The sequence below is a fragment of the Pangasianodon hypophthalmus genome, chromosome 28 (genome assembly GCF_027358585.1).
Source record: "Pangasianodon hypophthalmus isolate fPanHyp1 chromosome 28, fPanHyp1.pri, whole genome shotgun sequence".
NCBI classification, from domain to species: Eukaryota; Metazoa; Chordata; class Actinopteri; order Siluriformes; family Pangasiidae; genus Pangasianodon; species Pangasianodon hypophthalmus.
In genome coordinates, this window is record NC_069737.1 from 9,089,017 (window position 1) to 9,111,110 (window position 22,094).

At 39.1% G+C, this 22,094-nt stretch overlaps 1 protein-coding gene across 2 annotated transcripts in view; it reads left to right on the forward strand.

Moving 5' to 3' along the window:
• LOC113544387 (spectrin beta chain, non-erythrocytic 1) overlaps nucleotides 1-22,094 on the forward strand; it is an 85,135-nt gene that overhangs the window by 4,141 nt on the left and 58,900 nt on the right. Inside the window, exon 2 of one of the 2 annotated variants that reach the window (XM_053230850.1) lies at nucleotides 16,095-16,290. In XM_053230850.1, coding sequence (XP_053086825.1) covers nucleotides 16,146-16,290 — 145 coding nt within the window. In that variant the 5' untranslated portion in view covers nucleotides 16,095-16,145. Of the gene's footprint in view, nucleotides 1-16,094; nucleotides 16,291-21,375; nucleotides 21,844-22,094 lie in introns of those variants that run through there. The other variant, XM_053230849.1, reaches the window with a different exon arrangement.

Consider the following 22,094-nt stretch of genomic DNA (forward strand, 5'->3'; position numbering starts at 1 on the left):
GGCACACTCTGGCCAAAATCTAAAACGTAGCCATCGCTACATCTGTAGCTCTATAGCGAGATTTCCCGGGTTGAATACTGGAGAAACCGGCTCCTGATTACGAATTTTCGAGGTGGATGCAAAATTTGAAAAACTGCAATGGTTATAGTGGACATTTGGGTGGGAGGGGAGAATGTGGGGCTCAGTGGTATATCCAGAGAAGCCAGATAGCAAGCTGGCTACTGCTTATAAGCAATCACTTTGTAAGTAAGTTATCCATCCAAACATGTTCGAACTCCACCAGCGAGAAGAGCAACAGGAGGCATGCAGAGATCAACTGTAGATCTTTCAAAATTACACTGAGTCAAATAACCGAAGTTAGCAACAACACAAGTAGCTACCATCATGTTAACTAGCAATGTTACATAATTATTTATCTTTGTGTTAACTGTCTTACCAGTCATCTTACTAGTAGCTACATGCATGAAGACAAGCATTTGCTAGCGGCGATTAGCTGCGTCAGTTGGGCTTCTTTTTTCTGGGCATTCTCTGTACTGAATACAGACAGATCGCCATTTTCTTTAGCATTGTCTTTGAAGACCCATTAACACTGCTTTCAAATCTTTTTACAGTCCTTCAGTTTGCTGCACACTTCATGTAAATATCCGTCATTTTTTCAGTGGTGTAGAGATTGTTTTAGTGTTTTTAAACAAAAGGAAATGTTTAACCTGGTTAGAAAGAGACACGATTAGTTTAGCAAATGAGCTACTTGGTTATAATCTGACCCAAGTATCTATCAAGCAGTTTGTTTAAGGACCGAGCTGACATTAGCTAAAATATTATCCACGTATTATTATGGATTAGCACAAAAAGACAAGGAGTGCTATTCGGCTAAACATAACACTTTCAACTGGTGTAACTCTAGAAGATTCTTATGGCTTAGCATCCTGTCACTGGCTGAATGGTGCCAGTTAAGTGGTGGTCAAGACTGCAATGACTGGACATAGATACATATGTCATAGAAACTCTGAGTGTTTGAGATAAACTGAAGGCCTACAAGTCTCTTGATGCTTACAACTTTGTTGTTCTTGGACAGTTGCAATATCAGTTGCAATATATTTTGTTTTGCAGTTGCAATATCTGGGACGTAGATAGACTAAAACCTGGGATGCTGCTCAAACAGACGCTGTAAACTCTTTCGTAAGCTGAACAAAGTTAGACACCTAAATGCCCATTGCAGGCATATAAGAATGCAAAAGATGTAGAGCTGCATAGGTTTTCTTCCTGTAATGGCGTGACAGGAGACTTCAGAGTGACGTGTCTCACTCAGAGGTACAGATTGATCAATTACAGGAGAGACTCCCAATTCTTGAATTACATATTTCCGTATTGCATTCTGGGTATTGTAGCATTCGGATGAAAACAGAAGAACATAAAAAAAAAAAAATTCATGAATTCTGTAAAGCTGTGGCCTGTAAGTGTTACAGTCCCATGCAACAGAATACTACACTGGATGACAAATGATCTATTAAATTCTAGTTTTTATGCCTGAATTCTCCTTTAATAGTTGTATAAGACACTCCTACTTTACTCGACACATTTAACATAACTGAGATGATCAACTCGTTTGAAAAAAGTGCCAAATTACACGTTCGCGTTTGCTCTCTTTACTTGTCTGCTGCTTCTGGATTTCTTAACAACTTTGTCAAGTTTGTCAGATGTCAGGTTGACCAAGAAATAGTCTCAATACGTCCAGAGAGACACAGGTGATACATCTGTTCAAAGACTATTGGTGGATGAAGATGCCATGTTTTGAGATGTTGTGGTTCAGGTGGTGTCAGAAAACGTGAAATGATGGTGACATGCAGATAATGAAACAAGAGTGTTGCCTACAGGTTGCTGGAGAAGATGACACTTTATTGATCCCAGGTGGGCCGTTAAAGTGTTAGAGCAGTTCATAACCGTAATGAACAGAAGAACTAATATAACTGGTGTGTAAAAAAGTGATGGAGCAGCTATACAGATGTACTAGAGTAGTGCAAGATCTTGTGACCACCGAATGAAAAAGTGTGTGAAATATTGCTATGAGCAGTATTTGTTGAGTGCAGTGATAGTTGAAGGTTGAGAAGAGGACAGTGTAAGTTTATTATCCTTGTTTAGATGGATGTCATCAGTGATGAGCAGTGGAATGGTGGAGTGTAAAGCATCTGTTTTTTCCACCATCTTCTATTTTTCATTAATGTTTATGTTATTTTTGGATCTATTTTCTGTCATTGTTTGGCATTTTGTCTCTCCGAAATTAAGACGCCTTCCTACCAAATTTCGAATTTGAAGTTCTTGTAGAAACAACTGATCATAGCTGCATTGACAGTTTGTATTCGTTATTGTATTCGATATACTGTATATGCACACACATTCTAATACTAAAACATTTTCCTTGTAGAAGCATGATAAAAAGGAAGATTTGTTTCCAGCAGAGTTGTTTTTAATGTATCCCAGCATGTGCTGTAGTGAATTCCGTTCAGTCCGAGGGTGTTTGCCTTCCAGCGTTCCTCTGGTTAGTGTGCATCCATTGTGCCTAAGGTTACTGCTTCTTTTGAGTGAAGAAAAGCAATAAACCAATCTATCGCACAATAATTACAACAAAAGTGATCATATAAGGGGTGGGAAATATGACAAGAATATCATATATTGACATATTTTACGATACACAATATATATTAAGATATGTCAGTAAAAAACATGGAAAAACAGATTTTTTTTTTTTCAATTTTATTGTTTATAACAATAAATGATTTAATAAAATTGTGTACAAAATTTTAATGTCTAATCTAATCTTGAAATTGTTATAAAAATGCTGAGTACACTGGAGGTATAAGTGCAGTATGACAAAATTTCACTATATTGACATTATATCTTCATTATATTACCCAGCTGTAACGTTTTGTCATTAAACCAACAGCACAGACCCGTGTGTGTGTGTGTGTGTGTGTGTGTGTGTGTGTGTGTGTGTGTGTGTGTGTGTGTGTGCTCTCTCACTTTAGAGTATTTTAAGCAGTACATTTGGATGTGATATGGGGGGTATTAAAAGGATTTGATGTAACATGTGTATGGCCAGAAATACAGCGCTTGCCACAGCATGGTGGAAAGGCAGTGTGAGCTACGTAAAAAGACCTTGGGCTGTGTCCTTGAGCATGTGTATCTTACTGACCCCAATAAGCAGGACTGCAATAATATGCATTAGAGTTATATAGCCAGTTCATTCTGTCCATACAGGCACACTGGAGTTTGATGAGTCAGCTTTTGTATCAAGTATGATATTTAATGTTATTTAAATCCTTTCATTGCAACCTTCTCTTAAAGATGAATTCCAGCATATGTCATGAACCAAATCAACAGAAACATTATGTTAAACTGTAATATCTTTGATTTTCATCATTTCAAGTGCCAGCTTACTGTTGATCCTGGGGGCATGGGCTTATTTCATTTCCATGATGTCAGAATCTTTCTGCTCTGAAAATCAGGCATCATACATGTATGGTTTTAGCTGCTGTAATGGTGGGAGGTTACTGGTAGACTATAAATAAATAAATAAGAATTTGATCTTCTGTCAATTCAAAGCCAATAACTCAACTAAACGCCCCGGAAGTGTCGCTTGTCTTAGAAGTCCTTTTAAACGTTGTGTGTTTTATTGTTCTGTGCTTTAAACTCAACCAGTACGTAGATTTTGATCCACTCACTAGCCAGCAACCAACCGGGGAGAAGGTGAAGCCAAACACATGCTTCCTCCGAGACATGTAAAGCGAGCTGCTGCGTCTTTTCAAACTGCTGCTCATGCTGCATCACAGGGCAGCGTAACACACTCTGAGGAAAGCGCTAACTACCCTCTTCAGCATACATGAACTCACAAATGCCTACAGTAGGCTAATGTCACTGAGATTGACAGACGCCTGTCAATGCCTTCTCTCCCACCTAGACAACACGGCCAGTTTTGCTCTCTAGGAATTCAGGCCAAGGATAGCTGTGGCATTGGCGGGATTTGAACTTGAAATCTTCAAACGAAAGGGTGAATGCTTTTCTTGCCACTCAGGAGCCAACAGAGGGGATTTATAAACTTGTTTATACAGTGGTACTGAAAAAAAGAGAAAAAACTGCAAAGGAAAGAGATATATTTGTCTTAATACATAACTTCTTGCAAAACTGCACACGTGACCATGGTTTCCGAGCCGTGTTTTTATTCTTTTTTTTTTTTTTTACCCATGTTTCTCAGTAGGTTAACTATATTTTCCTGAATGCAGAAATTGAATTCCAGAAATTGAGCTTTTTGTTTCATGCTGTTTGTGATTCATTCATTTGGTTCACCTGGATGTCATTCATTAATTGGAGCACAGAGCTTCATTTTGGTGCTTCCTCATTAAATACAAATGCAAACTGTGCAAATTGTTTCTGATGTGCTAATAGATTCTTATAAAGTTGCTTTTCTGGTATACATGATCAAGTGAAGTTTATTAGCTTGAGGAAAACCTTAGAGTGTTCAAGGCCACTTTCACGTCAGGTTTAAAAAAGCATTTGTTAAAGCAGTGGCAGTTGCAGTAAAGCGAATGCTTAATTGAGCTTTTAATCATCTCGCATTTAAACTCATGTGAAAACAAAGATGTGAGCGTGACAATACAGGCTGTTATACAGAAAAACCAAAGACTTGCTGTTAAGTCGTGTCGAGGGTGTAAACACAACAGCCTTTATTAAAAAAATAAATAAAAAATTCAGCCCCAGGATTGAAAGCATTGAAATCTCCTCTTGCCTCTTTCTACCAGCAAATACACTCAACTGTTCACTTTATTAGGAACACTAGTAGATCTGCATATTCATGCAATTATCCAATCAGCCAATCATGTGGCAGAAGCACAGTGTATAAAATCATGCAGATACGGGTCAAAACCTTTAGTTAATGTTCACATCAAACATCAGAATGGGGAAAAATTTTGTCCTCAGTGACTCTGACGGTGACATGGTTGTTGGTCCCGGAAGGGCTGGTTTGAGTATTTCATAAACTGCTGATCTCCTGAAGTCTCTAGAGTCTCCACAGAATGGTGTGAAAAACAAAAACATCCTGTGAGTAGTGGTTCTGTGGTTCTGAGAAACATTGAGATTCTCCATAAAACATATAGATAAACATAAGCCTCTATTAACATTGAGATTCCGCTTCTTGGCCAAGAAATTAATTCACATTAGAATCAAATTGGAAGGTGTTTAAGGTGTACTATATTCTCAGAATGGATTAATAAACCAAATGGAAAAAAAAAACTTGCTGATAAAGCACAAAATATACCTATATCCCAAGTATAACTCTCCATGGTTTCCACTTTATTGTGCATTTTGTTAGAATGGTGCCTTGAAATTGGTCATTAATGGTCAGGCCAGTCCTAGACATGGGCTTACAACTGGACACAATTCCTAGATCTCAAGTTCTGAGATGTAATCAGCTTCTTGGTAAGCTTTTGCTGAACTCTTAATTAAGATTTAAGAAGATTTGTTATTGTCTTGCTATTGTCTTGCTAAGCTCTGTTAAGTAATGTTGCCGGACGACATCTGAAGTAATTATTATCGATTATGATCACATGGGATAAGCAATATCTATAAATCACACAGATGGGAGGGTCTTCTTGATATATGTGTTATTGTCCCACTAAAATGTCCATGTGGACATACAGCTCATGATCAGATGTAGGTCATATGATCATAACATGCCCATTCCAGTACTTCAGTGGCAATAAATCGATTTGATTTCAACATGGGATATGAAAAGTGTGATTCCTGGAGAGTCTTTATACTGAAGAAAAAACACAAAGCCTCTCTTCCCACGGGATACAACAGAATTTTGATGGAATGACATGATGAAATCAGACATGATGGAATCTGATGGGACTCAAACCCCTAATGTACACAAGAAATAATTACCTCCCCATGTAGAACTAATCCAATCCGAATAGAACTATAGACTTAATAAGTACTTTCCCTTGTTTTTATACTTTTCCTACCAAAAAAAAGGCTATTACAGTTTCTCCATACAACGCACCTGAAGGTGTGGTCTGCACTCATGAAATAACATTTAGATCATGTTTGACCTGTAATCAAGCTTGACATCGAACAGATCGGTTGTTTTCAGTAATGAGGCACCGTTATCTGTCTGATCTCTCACTCTCGTGCAGAATCCAGGTTTACCAAAAGAGCAGACCTGCTTTGATGTACCTTCAGCTGTCTGATATAGTGATTAGTCAACAATATCCATGTGACCGATGTGGTGTCTGCAGTCTCTCTGGTTGTTAGTATGTGCTTCATCTGTCCACATTCGCCTTGTCCCCGCAGCTGTTTCGCTCTATTCCGTCTTCGAGAATTACTCATTCTAGCAAATTTGCCTTCAGGACACATGGCTAATTCCATTTACTCTGCTGATTCGACACTCAGACGTTCACGAGGTGGCTCCTTCTTCACAGGCCTCATTGCTTCTGTACTCCCTTCTTTTCTCTGTATTCACTCGTTCCCCTGGGAGAGCGTGGGAGGGACAGAAAAAGAAGGGGGGTTGCTTATGTATGGTGATCTGAAGAAGAAGTTATGTGTGCACGAGAGAGAGAAAGAGCACTGTATGCAGTGAGGGAGAGAATATAGTGAATGTTTGGATGCGGAGGGCTGCGGGACATTCTGGCAGCCACACAGTCATATTGCATAAGCACAGGAAATCTGTGGGAGAAGATGATTTACAGGCTCAGAGAGAGAGAGAGATAGACTGCGGCTGGGATCATGCAGAGCTCTGACATCCAGATTGCAGTCTGTTTCAATTCTTCATGCGATGGCTGTAATACAGGCCGCCTTCTGTATTATTCTATACCAGTAGTTCCTGAAGTGGGGTCTGGACCAGCGATCCATGGAGCATAGGCAAGGTGTCCACATCTATAGCAATGGAAATCACAACCCACCATTATAAGTTTATTATTATTATTATTATTATTATTATTATTATTATTTATTACTCAGTTCTTATAGTTATTAGCCTGGTAGAAGTTAAAGGTTTTAATCCAATCCGCCATAACTTAAAAACGAGTAAAGCTATAAATAAATTCGACCTGGATCTTATGTGATCTGTTGTTGGAAAATTAAAGAAAAAAAGCTCTATGGCTCTAATAAATAGCAATAGATATTATTATATACACTCAGCGTTCACTTTATTAGGAACACCTAATAAACTTTACCTGTTTTTTCCAATCTTCAGCTGCCCAGTTTAAGTGTACCTGTAGCTTCAAATTCCTGTTCTTGGCTGACAGGAGCAGAACCTGCTATAGTCTTCTGCTGTTGTAGCCTAATTTCTTCAGGGTTTGACGTCTTGTGAGCTCTGAGATGCTTTTCTGTACAGCGTGGTTGTAAAGACTGGTATTTTTGAGTTCCTGACAGCTCATCCCAGTCTGACCATTCTCCTGTGACCTCCCTCAAGGTAAGGTGTTTAAGGTGTTTTTTATTTGTTTTTCACACCATTCTCCCAAGAGATCAGCAGTTTCTGAACTTCTCATACCATCCCGATTGGCACCAACAACCTTGCAATGGTCAAAGTCACTGAGGTTGCTTTTTTCCCCTTTCTGATGTTTGATGTGAACGTTAACTGAAGCTCTCGACCTGTATATGCGTGATTCTTTGCATTGCGCTGCAGCGGCATGGTTTGGCTGATTTGGATGATTACATGAATGAGCAGGTGTTCTTGTTAAAGTGGCCGGTGAGTGTATATTGAATAGTTGGATTATGTTTAAAAAAAAAAAAAATCATAGCACCTACCACATTTAGCCTGAATGTGACACTGTTATGTGACACTGCTAACTGCACTAATTAATAAATAATAATAATAATAATAATAATATAAGGCTATTATAATGCTTCACGCTAGGGTGGCACCCCGGTTGTTGCTTAGCTGTCCAGATGAATAACCTGTATAGGTAATTTGTAGGTACTGCTTGTAAGGTGGTGTAACTGTTACTGAATGTATACATAGAAACTTGTAAAATATATTATGCTAATCAGGAAATCTGTCTGTGATGTTTACCTTTGCTAACCTGCTAGCTAGCCTGGTCTTCGGTAAATTTCATAAGAGCATGTTTGTTTCATGTGAGAGTCGTATGTTTTACATGATTTAATTCTTAAATCAGGTTTCACATTAGCCACGAGTTTTATTCCTCACGAAGCTTGACTAACGTGAGCGCTGAAAAAGGGATTTGCTAGCCGGTTGCATTAGAGGCAGAAATGATCAGCATTCTCGTTTTTCTCTCAGGGGCACATTAACACAGCACCACATTAAAAGCCCATTACTAATTCAGGCACTAGAACAATAGTAACAAGGGACTGTTGTGTGAGGACTGCTGTCTGTAGAAGACCAGCCTGTAGAAGTCAGTCATGGGTCGACATCTTTCTCGTCTCCAACACGTTGCCTTTAATGCTTTGCCCACTCTGCGGTTGAGAGAAGTGATACTACTAGTGGTAGAAGTGAAAATCCATCTTGCAACTATTCTCAATCTTTTTTTTTCTTGCACCTCTTGAGGCCCCTCATATGCCTCCCACTCTCCTTATGTTTATTCTCTTACCATTTTCTCTTCTGTCAGATATTCTCCCTCCCACTCTCTTAGTCTGACAGACCTTACAGCCGTATCTCAGGCATGCTTTTTCAATGAATGACTAGAGGTTTTTCATGGGCTCCGATTTGACCTTCTATAAGAAGACCTGCCAACCTTTATGCGTTTTGAGTAGGAGTTCCGCATTTTAACATTGGAGTATACTGCTATGAGTTATCGCTCAAAAATGTGCCAAAAATGTCATCTTTTTTTCCCCCTCAATAAAAACAGCCAATGAGCCAGTTGACATATGAATCTGGAATGATTGACACTTGCGTAGGAGTTTTGTTCTCTCTCATATCAACTGAGTTAACATCAGTTAATAGGGATGTAATTATGTACTCCGGTCACGATTTGATTCAAATCACAGTACTGGCTTCACGATTCAAATACTGGCTTCAATTTGATTCTCTGAATATTTTGAACAAAATTTGAAAAATTATAACTGAAAAGACTTTTTTTTAATTTTCTGAATCAAAAACAATGCAAAACATGGTACAGTTTTGTCTGTATAAAACTAAATAAATCAAAAATGGCTACAAACAGAGGTTTAATATTAATATTGTAAACAAAAACTACTAGAGGTTCACCATATCTTAAAAATAAATAAATAAATAAATAAATGTATAAATTCTCACAAAAATTTGATTGAATATACTGGACTTTGGAAATAGAGCTCCGAATTTGGCTACGTTTTTCCACTTTTGGTGAGTCTGTGCCCACTTCAGCCTCAGCTTTCTGTTCTTGGCTGACAGGAGTGAAAGCTGACGTGGTCTTCTGCTGTTGTAGCCCATCCACCTCAAGGTTCGACATGTTGTGCATTCTGAGATACTTTTCTGCTCACCACAGTTGTACAGAGTGGTTATCTGAGTTACTGTAGCCTTTCCGTCAGCTCGAAACGGTCTGGCTATTCTCCATTGACCTCTCTCATCGACAAGGTGTTTCTCTCCAAAGAACTGCCATGCACTGGATGTTATTCTCTATCGCACCATTCGGAGTAAACTCTAGAGACTGTTGTGCTTGAAAATCCCAGGAGATCAGCAGTTATAGAAACCAGCCCGTCTGGCATCAGCAATCATGCCACAGTCAAAAGATCACATTTTTCCTCCATTCTGATGGTTGATGTGAGCATTACCCGAAGCTGCTGGCGTGTATCTGCATGATTTAATGCATTGCACTGCTACCACATGATCGGCTGATTAGATAATTGCATGAACGAGTAGGTGTAAAGGTGTTCCTAATAAAGTGCTCCGTGAGTGTAATAAGCTTCTACTTCACTGCCGCTTGATGACAAATTAACAAATTAAGTTTGTTTGAATATCTTTTGCTGCCATTAGCTTTAGCCTTTAACCTTGCCCTCAACAAGTCTACTCACTGTGACTGGTCCTCACAAATAATCAGAAGGTTTTGAGTAGTAGACTTTCACCAGAACATGCAGTATGAATGCATCGAGGGTGCTTGTGAAGCCTAAAATGAAAAATGTAATGCAGTATGGCCTAGGCCTGTGCAGTCCAGAACCAGGCCTCAAGTGAGCCATTTGGGAATAATATATTTGTCTATTTTCCCCTGTGCACAAGACATAGCCACTGGGATTTTTTCCCTCATATAGAGGTTAATCAGCTAATTCCGTCCAGCTAACCGCTTTAATATGTTTATTTCTAATGCATGCTTTTATTGCCTTAAAACTCCATATTAAGCGCATTGATATGAGATTTCTGAGAGTAATTGTTCCTTCATAGGGATGTTGCGACAGCCTCAGATGATGTAATGACAACTGTTACTTTCATTACAAAACTAATGAAGCTATTCAGTTTGAACTATTGAATAATATTGCTTAAAGCTGCTCTGATCAATGTTGGGTCACATGACCATTGTGCAGAATATCATTTTACAGTTTTGCTGTGTGAAGGAATAACAAGGGTACAGAGGCATCCAGTCAGTTGCTCGAGTTTGTGCAATAAACAGTACTTTCTGGTCAGTTTCAAAATCTGTACAGTCCTTTTATTATTTATTCCAGAAATTTACTTTGTGCTTATTTTGTATGAACAAATTGCATCCTATTTTAAATAACCAATGATAGTGGTAGTGCTTTGACCAAGATGTTGTGCACCTGAGAGCCATTTACTGTATGATATGCAGCAGAATCTCTGTTTGAATCTCTTGCTTGTCAGGTGCCATATAGAGTAAAGACAAACGTTTGCAAGGCCATGGCTTTTGAATGGAAATAAATAAAGAAAGTAGGGTTATACCCCTCTCTCTTATAGTTTATCTACAAAAAACTAGAATTCCAAGATTTTAAATATGTATGAAGCATATGCCAAAATCAACAGAAGAATATTTTAAGAGGTTTGCCGTGACCCTCTTGGTCTCAAGACCTGACTGTATATGATCTTTGACAGAGTTAAGTGATCATTGCTCAACACATTGGTTCGAGACTTGAGATTTGTTCATTTGTTGTATGTTTCGATGTTCTGACTGAATGTTTTCTGGCTTCGTATTGAGTTTTTCTGTTTCTGGTTTTGATCTCCACATTGCAATTAAGTGGAGTTTTGTTTGGAAGTGCTTAACAATCCTTATAGTTCGTGCTAACCCGAAGACTAAATGGCTGGAGCATTTCTTCATCACTTACTTTAGCCAAGCACAACACAGAGCTATCAGACCGTTATATGACAGTGTTTATTCAGGTCTGAGAATGTTCAGAATGTTGACTGGGCTTTTGAAAACTATTGAAACCCCCCCCCCCCAATGCTTGTTTGCATTTCTTGGCAACATGATCTAAGCACTGTACTTATCAAAGCATTCAGCATTTAACAGTTGCCACTTCACATCACGTGGAGCTTGGATTCGGGAAAGGATGGTGTGATACGAATAGCTGCCAGATTTCCTATTGACCATTCTGTTAGACTTTCATAAGACCAGATGACTGTTTCACTATGTAGCCATCATTCTCCAATCAGTGTTTGGTACGACCATCATTTACAAATATCTGGATCTTTTCATTCTGTGTAGATTTGGTATTATGATAAAAACTTTTAATATATAGTGTATTATAATATCAAGGATGGTTATCTTAAGTTTTTGTGTAGCGTTAGAGAGTTGCATCATTTCCTGCTGTTCATATCTGTAGTGTGGGTCCAGGGATTCACTTGGATCAAGTTTACTTTACTGGTCTGTGCTTATTAGTAGGAGCTGAGTAGGGGAGAGAGAAAAAATTCTCGATTCTCCCTTTAAACAATTCTGCATTGATCTCCGTAACTTTTTTTTTTTTTAAAGAAATAAAACAGTTCAAATACAGTGTGACGTGTCGTAATTTTAAAATAATCAAATTATATTTGGCCACATGTCTAGACCAACTGGGTGGTGGTAAAAGCGCAGGCTAGTAAGTGCATCTACATTAGAAGCTAGTTAATCTAGTCACAACTGGAGTTTTAGGGAAAATGCTTAGGACAAAAGTGTCAGCATACAGATTAAATTACTCACTATCCTGAAGTCTTCCATGTTAAATTGTTACAACACTTTCATCACTCCCACCAGTCGAGAGAGAAACTAATGAGTTGCTGAGAATTTGCAAGAATCAGCCAATCACCAGTTCAGTACCGCACCAATGTCAATCAATGACACAAAGCCTCCTAGTTCTAATAATTGCCTAATAATAAGTATTGTTTTGAAAATGTGGGAAAAATAAGTGGTGGGGAGAAAAAAATGGGATTCAGAAATACATCAGTTTTGAAAGTGAAAAGCAGCAAATAAATACGTATTGTAAAACCAACATTATTGCTTTAGAATTTTATTATAAAATATAATTTGAAAATATAGATCATCTCGTTACTATGAAATGTACTGGTGTTTTGCATCACCATGAATTAATTAAATTCTTTTGCAGTTTTATTTATTTATTGATTGATTTTTGAGCACTGTTATCCTTAGGAAAGCGGTCTCAGGACCGAACCCTCTAGCAAGTGGCAAAACTCACACCTACGCTTACACCTACGCTGGTGTAGAAACCCCGTGCCTTCGCTCAGTGTTGCATACGCACGAGCCAAGGTACAGCATTTCACTTTATGCTTTAACAATAAAAAAAATACAAGCCTTCGTATATCGGGATGCATCCTAATAATCGAGAATAGTTTTATAACCGCACTGTGGCACACTGAATGGAAATCGCATTGAAATATAGGGCACCTAACAATTCCCTCCACTGCAGCTGAGTAATCAGGCTCTGAGCTTGTGATCAGATGGTCGAGTTCAAATCCCAGGATCACCAGAGAGCCACTTCTGACTGTTGAGCAAGGTCTTTAGCCCTCCACTGCTTTCTAAATTGTATGTCACTTTGGATAAAAGCATCTCCTAAATGTATAAATAGGGGATGATTTAAAACAGTAATTATGCCTCTCTATCATTCTGCTTAATGCATATCCAGCATGGCAGTGTGTCATGTTCATTGTTTCACACTTGTGAAGTCGTGTAAAGATGCTTCTCATTCAGCTGGTAAAATAAGCAAATATTCAACATACCTTTTTGTGTTTTCCTGATTCTTGTTTTTTTTTTTTTTTTACAGATCTCTTTAAGGGACAGACTATTGCTGGCTTGCACATTTTCTCTCCCCCCCACCGTACTGCAGCGTCAGTATTCACCCTATGCTACTGCATCAGCTAAAAATACCCTCTCTCTCTCTCTCTCTCTTTCTCTCTCTCTGTCTCTCTCTCTGTTTTTCTCTCTCTCTCTGTGTTTGTGTGCGTCATAGTCTCCTGTGTCATTGGAAATTATATGTTCTTATTAGCGGTGTAGTCTGTCTGTATTCATTTTTAAGTTCTGGCTGGATGATTTGCCTGGATCCTTATGAGGACTAGAGCCTTGCCTGGATCTCTGGTCCTCTTTTTTTTTATTCAGTGCCCAGTGTGGGATGTATTATCATTCTTGTCTGTTTCTTTGCTGCACTGCTGACTTATGCATAATTCATCATCCTCCATTATTTGCTATGGCGTATAATGTGGAAGAACAGCCTTGTTTGTACACTGTGGACGTCTTTGGACATGAAATACTTAACTTGTGGCAAGTGTTGTTGTATTTTTAAAATGAGCAAGACGGAGAAATCAATGGAGTTAGACCGCTGGCCACAGAAACCTAAGCATGGATGATTGATAATACACTTGATGCGTAAATACATAGTGGAGTTACTGGCTTTGAGACATGCATATGCTATTAGCCCGTGTCACCTTCCATGAATGCTCAAAGCGAATAGGACTTTTTGTCTGTTTCCACCAAATTAACTGGAAGTATTAGGTATTAAGTATGACATTAATTCATGGGCTCAAGTTATACAATTCATGGCCATGGCTTTCGTATGTCAGGGCCACAACATAAGAATTTATTGCGACACGTGTTTGTGGCTTCAGTATATGAATATAGTGGCCACGCCTTAGTAAATAATCACCACGTCACCTCAGCAGCTCTGTGCCATGCTACTACTCCTGCAGTTAGAGGAGACAGAATTGTCACTTAAGCTTCATATAAAGGGAAGAGAACTTGCTCTCCATACATGCAATGATGGTTCAGTGCTAATATGCATTATTGAGCAGGTTTTGCTTTGCTTATTACAAAACCAAAGTCTATGAGCATTCGCATGTTGTGTATTGGCATATGTATGTTTCTCATCTTTAATATAAATGTCATTGTTTCCCCTTGGGTGTTTCTGTGTCGTAGTAGGAGAGAGAGAGAGAGAGAGAGAGAGAGAGAGAGAGTGAGTGTGTGTGTGTGTGTTTATGTTCTTTAAAGCAGTAGGTGCTGCTGCAGAGGTACTGTAGCATGCTGATGGCTTCATTCATGGCCGCTGAGTTTGCCAGTTCATAGTGCTAAACTACACCAGGATTTTGCAAGTGTAAAATACACTGGTGCACAAACATACAACCCACCAGTGTAATCCAGCCCACCACATGAATTTCGAATCTACTTTGTAAATTAAAATAGGCTGTAACTGTGTTTTGAAGAAAAAAAAAAAGAGCTAGTCTCTCTTATTCCACTAGGTGGCAAAATAGAGCAATAAACTCATAACCATAAATACAGCTACTGACAAAATGTGCTAATGATATGGAATTCTTCATTAGCCAGCTCAAACTTTGAAGCTGCAACCATGTGTCTTTGCAGAAAATTATTTTTGGTCCTTACTTGACATTGGACTAAGAATAACATGTCCTGTTACCTCAAATGAGTCATCACTTATTTAAAGCAAAAGAACTGTAGTTACAAATAATTCTGAAATACACTCTGGACTGTAGCTAAATATTTCAATGCCAGAACTAACAAGACACTTGTCTATGGTTGAGGGATGTCCAAAGTCTGGGCCCAGGGCCGAATGTGGCCCATGGATAGATGTTAACTGGCCCACAGCTTCTGTTAGAACGTATGACGGCTCCAATACGTTGCAGTTTTTCCTTTCACCTGACGGGGGCAGCAGACTGTGTTAACACTATTAGCTAATTTGCATAATTATTTTTTCTCTAATTACACCTGCAAATTCATTTACTGAATGATATTTAGATATTTTAGCAGACAAAATGCGCAAAGTTAACGGTTAGAAGGGGCGACTAAAGAGAGCCATAACAAATGTGTGTGCCTCGTATGTCAAGAGACTGTTGCAGTTATTAAGGAATTTAATATCACGAGTCATTAAGAAACTAATCACGGGCAATGCAGAAATATTCAGGATGAGAGGGCAGAGACCCGGAAGCAGCTGGAAGCTCTCCTGGCAGAAGCAACTTTTTAATCAGAGCAAACAATGTACAGAACATCACTACAGCTAATCAGTGGCGATGATTCCAACCACTAAGCGTGGAAAACCTTTTGTGAATTCGTGAAAGAGACCTTAACTAAAGTGGATTTGCGATCAAGTATTAAAAATGGCAGTTTAATTTGTGATTGTTGGATGGTCCAGTTACTTTTGGTACCTTAAATATATAAAACATGCTGTAATTCTTACACCATTCACCTGACTTGGATATAAATACACTTAAATTAAAATGGAAAGTATTTTGCATAAGTCATAAATAATATTTGGTGATCAGCTCTCAGGTATTTTGACGTAGTCTAATCTGGCCCTCTTTGAAAAAAGTTTGCACGCCCCTGCCATTGGAAAAAGACCTTCCAGTTGTAGTCCTTCTTTACCAACAGATGGTGCTCTAATACATCTAGGCTATATTAGGACATTGTGAGAAAGTCAGTGATCCCTGGTGTTGCTTGAAGATGGAATAAATAGAATTTTCCAGTAACATGTCAGGCATTGTTAATAAATCAACAGCCTATAAGAGACCTATGTACGGCACAATCCACAGTTCATTTTCTCCATACATATAAATCGTCATGGATGTAGTTCATTTGCAGCTTTCAATTTCAACATTGTTTTGCAGCTGTTAATGTCAAGCATCTTAAACTAGACTTAGTGTTTTACTGACTGTATTTGTTTGTATTCAGGTGTTTTCTGAAAAGGGGCTGATGAGTAGATACAAGCTGTGAGGGCTCAAAATGACGTCAGTAGCCGCCGATTATGACCACATGGAGATCCAGCAGCAGTACAGCGACGTCAACAACCGCTGGGACGTGGATGAGTGGGACAATGAGAACAGCTCTGCCCGTCTGTTTGAGCGCTCCCGCATCAAGGCCCTTGCAGGTAAGTAAAGTTGAAAAATATAAAAATTAATTCACATTAAAAGAAGGACCGATTGCTTGAATCTTGTACCTTTTTTATGTTTTTTGGTTAAATTTGTCAAACCAGTTATAACTTTTTTTTTTTCTTGCTTCTCTACATAGTTCATCTCTAACCAGATCAGTTGTAAAACTGATGTTCGTTTTTGTTGTCTTGGTTTTGAGTCTCAGTTTCCACTATGATGGTCAAAAAAAAATCTTAATTTACTAGAAACCGCATAAATATTACATGTGAAACCTCTAGATATGCAGCTACATGTTTAAAAACACAAAATGCAAGAAGCCCTTGGGGAGGCCATTGGAATGTTTTTGAACTTTGGGACAGGCATTTGATATGTTTTTAATATTTTGATGGTGTTTGAAGCATTCTGAACATTTGCATTTCACTGTGCTTACTCAAGGCAGCAGTGATTTCTTGGTCTTCTCTGTAGCACCGAGTTTGAAAACTCATCAAGAAGAGTATATTCTTCATAAAGGATACTTTGTTAACATAAAGGACAGTCTGTTATGGTTATATTGTATAAAGAATTATGTCTGGTTCAAACAACCAAAATGACAGCTATGGCCATTATGAAATTCTGTCAGTTATGTTAGGAGTGTAAACCTTGACCATAACGAAAAGCGAAAAGGCCAGGCGATGTTTTCTTCGATCTACAGCTGAGCAGTTTCAGTGAGCCTGTGCCCACTGTAGCCTCAGATTCCTGTCCTTGGCTGACTGCGTTGCTCATTCTGAGATGCTTTTCTGCTCACCATGGTTGTAAAGAGTGGTTTTTGAGTTACTTCCTGCCAGCTCAAACCAGTCTGGCCATTCTCCTCTGACCTCTCTCATCAGCAAGCCACTTCCGTCTGCGTAACCGCTGCTCACTAGATGTTTTATGATTTTCCCACTACTGTGTATAAACTCTAGAGACTGTTGTGCATAAAAATTCCAGGATATCAGCAGTTTATGAAGTTTGTGATCAAATTTTTTCCCCATTGTGCTGTTTGATATGAACATTAACTGAAGCTCTTGATATGTAACTGCATGATTTTATGCATTGTGCTGCTTCCATGTGATTGGCTGATTGCATAATTGCATGAATGAGCAGGTGTACATGTTCCCATTAAAGTGGCCAGTGAGTGTACATACTGTATGTACATACACAGAAACAATTCTTTTTTAATTTAAGACTTAGAACTGAGGTAGGTCTTACGCGGTCTTTTTAGTTCAGACAGTCCCTTGGGCTATGCAGTTTTGTGAGTACTGGAACTTAGAAATGGATGGTAGTATTTCGGCCACAAGGAGTTTCTAAAATTGGTCACTTGCCATTCATGCGCTTTCTTGCTAGTCTCACAGCCAGGTTGCTGTTGTGTAGCTTCTGTAGATCACCTCACTGAATAGCAGATGAATCTACTCAAGTTCCATTCAGGAAGCTAAATAATTCACATGCTCCTTAAATATGCAAGAGTTACTGAAGCTTCATGGCTCACTTCATGGTCTTACACTCTGCCAGGGCCTTTCACTGCCATATGGCGCTGGACACTGTTGTTTCTTCAGTCACTGTTCTGCATCTTTTATTTTCTTATCTGTCTTTTTAGCTTCGAGTCCTCAGTTTGGCCCATTTCAGGATTTGCTTAGTCATTGCAGGTGTGAATAAACCTCGTTGAGCTTTAAGAACTGAGAAACCCTGAATTCTGAATTTAGTTTGTAGTCTTTACTTTTGCCTAACTGACCAAAATTAATATTTGAAATAAACTCCTAGTTTAAAAGATCACCAAATATCGCTGCATGCACTGAGTGAGATTTATTTTGTCTTTGACAAATTGCACCAGACAGTAGAAGGCTATTTTTTCTCTCCCAGGTTCATTTTTCTTACGTCTGTGTTTTAGTGTTAATGCAAAAACCTTGGTGGCTTTCAAGAAATCCATGGTTTGTTTTGATCTTACATTATTGCATTGATCTGTTTAGTCCTTGTGTGGTTTTTCTTTGATGTTTGTGGTACGATGGATCCAAAATCAGCTCATTCCAGAGGGGAGTGAGTTCAGTCTGCGAGTCACATGCGGCAAGGTTATGTCAGCATACGGGGCGCTCTTGGAGGCTATCGCCACATTCTGCAAAGCCGGTTGGGCCGTGCTGAATAATTAAAACCAGCCTCACCCCACAAAGACGCTTTATTCTCCTGCCCACCACCCTACTGCTTTTCCTTAAACATTCCCCTCATTCTTTTGTCCTGCCATTCATAAACAAAAAGCTGTAAGGACAGCTGCCAGTCATGACTTGGTTAATAACTTTAGAGCGATTGGGGAATTGGATATGATCCTATTTCTTAGCTGTGTGACGCACTGAAAGTCAGATAGACAAATGATCACACAAGGTTACAGGAGGGTGCAGCTGAATAACGGTGTGAAATTCTTCAAGACTGTCCTACATGTTTGTTGCTGGTGGTCATGTCAAGGGTATGAATCCGAGTGGATACCTATATGATTCAGGAAGTTATGTACATTTTTTAGTTGCTGAGTGAATGATGTGAAATTAACAAAATGCTAAAGCCCTGCAAGAAGCTTGTGAAGAATTTATCACATAATATTATAGAAAGAAATACATCATTACTGATATTGATGTGCTGTGATTTACTACAAAGTGAAGTTGGCTTAAGTAATCAACATGACCGTATGCAATTTGATCATAAATATTAAATTCAATTCAAATTTTATTTACAAGGAACATTGTCACAAAGCAGTTTTACAGAAATATATAAAATGCAGATATAGAATTTAAATTTATAAATTTACCCCTAATGAGCAAGCCAGTGGCAAGGGAAAACTCCGAGACGATATGAGGAAGAAACCTTCAGAGGAACCAGACTCAAAAGATCTGATTCAGTTTAGGGAAACTGTAATGATTCCTCTCCTATTTTCATTTCCTCCCTCTCTCACTAGCTAGTCAACTTTCTATCTAGTTCTCTATCAAGCTAGCTGTGTATTAAACTAGCTATGATATAAATTAATTTTTTTGTTTAATGTGATGCTAAGAGGTGTTCATTCATTCATGAATAGCTGAGGAAGCTTAATGATATCCTAACTACAACCTCCCAATTTCTTGATTTTTGAAAATAAAACTGTATTTATTCTTTCTTTATTTGTTTCTCCCTCTATAGCTAGCTAGCTAGCTATAGCTACCTAAATTGCCAACTAGCATGCAGCTGCCATGCTAAGTGGCAATTTAGGAATCTTCTTTTGCTACCAGTATGTAATGGACTAAATATTTCTCAGTAGCTGTTTTTTCTTTTGTTTAAGCTGAATTTTACCCCAAGCCTCATTAGTTAATATCCCAACCAATTTCTTGATTGTGAATAAAACCTTATTTATTCTTCTCCTCTTTTCATTTTCTCTCTCTCTGTGACCGGCTAGCAGCTAGCTCTCTGTCTATCAGGCTGACTGTCTATCTAACTAGCTAACATTTGTTTTGTTTGTTTGTTTATTATGATGCCAAGAAGCACGTTTGAAAGCTTGTCTTGCTACCTGTAAATGTTGGACTAAATACTTCATTCATGAATAGCTGAGGATGGTTAGTGATATCTCGACTAGAATTCCCTAAGTTTTGTGAATAAAATTGTATTAAATCCCCTCCTCATTTCATTTTCTCTCTCACTAGCTAGCTAATTCTCTATCTAGCTGCTAGGTTTGTAGCTAATTCTCTATCTAGCTGCTAGCTGTCTACATGATTTGCTACCATAATTTAGTTATTTCATGTGATGCCAGGCAGTAAATTAATGTCGTCTTGCTAAATGTAAATTTTGAATTAAATATTTCTCCGGTGTAGCCCCACTGCACAAATCATACCTCAAAACATCCCTCGTTCTAAGACTGTGTATATGTAGCAAATTTACACAATTCATTCACCTTACTTAACTTTTTTAGCTTTCTCTTCCTGTTAATGAAATGAGTTCTATAGATTTTGGATCTAAGAACCGTATACTAAAACGCAGGAGAAGAATCTTTGCACAATCAGTGCGTAATGTTTAACAGCATGGCTACGGCCTGCGCTGCTGCTGCTAGATTCAACAGCTGAAAACACACTTTGCTGTTTAGACGAATTCCAAGATAAATACTTACTGAAGGCTGACTGAATTAATGGCCCACTATGTGTTTATCTTTAGTTGTTGTCACACCAGCCCTCTATTTTCAGTGATGACAAAACAGCACTATCTCAATTTTCCCATGCAATATCATGTTTTCTTTATTTTTCTTGTTTTTTTTTATTTTACTATGAAGAGATTTTGCTCGAATTTGTTGCATTATTTTTTTAATACAAGTATAAGTTTGGGTTTTTGAAACTCTTCCAAGCTCTTCCATGCTCTCACTGCTCCTCTAGAGCTAAAGGTTGGTTTCACCTCAGATGCAACAGGAATTTTTGACATAAATTGGACCTGATGGCAAGAAACTGAAAACTGACAGGGAAAAAAAAAGATCCAGGAATGAGTGTGTTTGTTCAGGAGAAATGGAGATGATGACCTGTTTTAGTGGGCCGGATACAAAAATAAGAGGTTGAGGGATTGACTTTCCTGAAAAGTGCAGCTGAGGCAAGCTGAGTGTGGGTTGTTGTGCTGAGCGCATCACATGAAAATTGTGCTCAATAATTCCCCCGCTTTGTTCCACCACTCAAAAGCCACTGCATTTTTGTCTGTCCCACATATTCATGTGCAGCAGTGAAAAAAGCAGGGTGCTCTCATTTTGTGGCCCCATAAAGGATTTGTCAGGCTTCAACTTAGTCACTCACAGAGCCTTTTTATATCAACATTTCCTGCTGTCAAACGTCAAAAATCATTTTTGTCTCTGTTAAGAACTCCAGCTGTGTTTGGCAACAGCAAACATCCTGCTCATTTCCCCCCTCCTCCATGGCAGAATGGTGTAGCCCACCACCTCCTCCTTGTCTCTCCCTCCCACCTCTCTTTATGCTAATGCGATGCTGACATCACCGTGGAGCACACTGGCCGTGATAGGCTGCCTGGGCCAATGCCAAGCCCCAGGCTCCACCCCCTACTTCCTCCAGGCTTGAGAAAGGTGTGCTCTGTTTTGTTCAGCGCTGTCTTCAGTGTATGCTTGAGTCCACTGCACATGCTCTCTCATTCACTCTGTTTCTCAGTCTGACGGTCTCAGGGATGACAAAAAATGGGGGCAATCTGTTCTGAACATTGTGGGAGAGGAAAAATCATGCTGTCTGCCTGTCATTGAGCATCAGTGACATTAAGCTGGATGCTTGGACAGCCTCAAGTCTGGTGTGTGTTGGTTGTGAGAGGTTGGTAAGAGGACACGTTACTTTCTAGCACACTGATGGAGCTTCAGAGGGCTACCAGTATGCCTGGACCCCTGTCCCCTGGACCTTTATCTCCTGGACACGTTTCTCCTGGGCATCTCTCCCCAGAGCACCTGCCTTCAGGGCCAGGACCATCGTACCAAGGCTCCAATCCTGGCCCTAGTTACGGCGCAGCCGCTTTTAACTATAACCAGCTGGAGGGTCGATTTAAGCAGCTGCAAGGTAAGTAAACTAGGCTGTGTATAATTTCGACATGTACAGATATGCTTGACGGTACGGCACCTATTACCTTAGAGAGTGGAATGAGGGACACAGAGCACCAGGATCAGAAAGACCTGACAAGGAGGTTTATCAGCCTATGAAATATTAATGAGAAGCAGGAGGGGATGAGGAGGAGCTTGGGTAGTTCTCTGATGTGTGTGTGTGTGTGTGTGTGTGTGTGTGTGTGTGTGTGTGTGTGGGGCACATGTCAG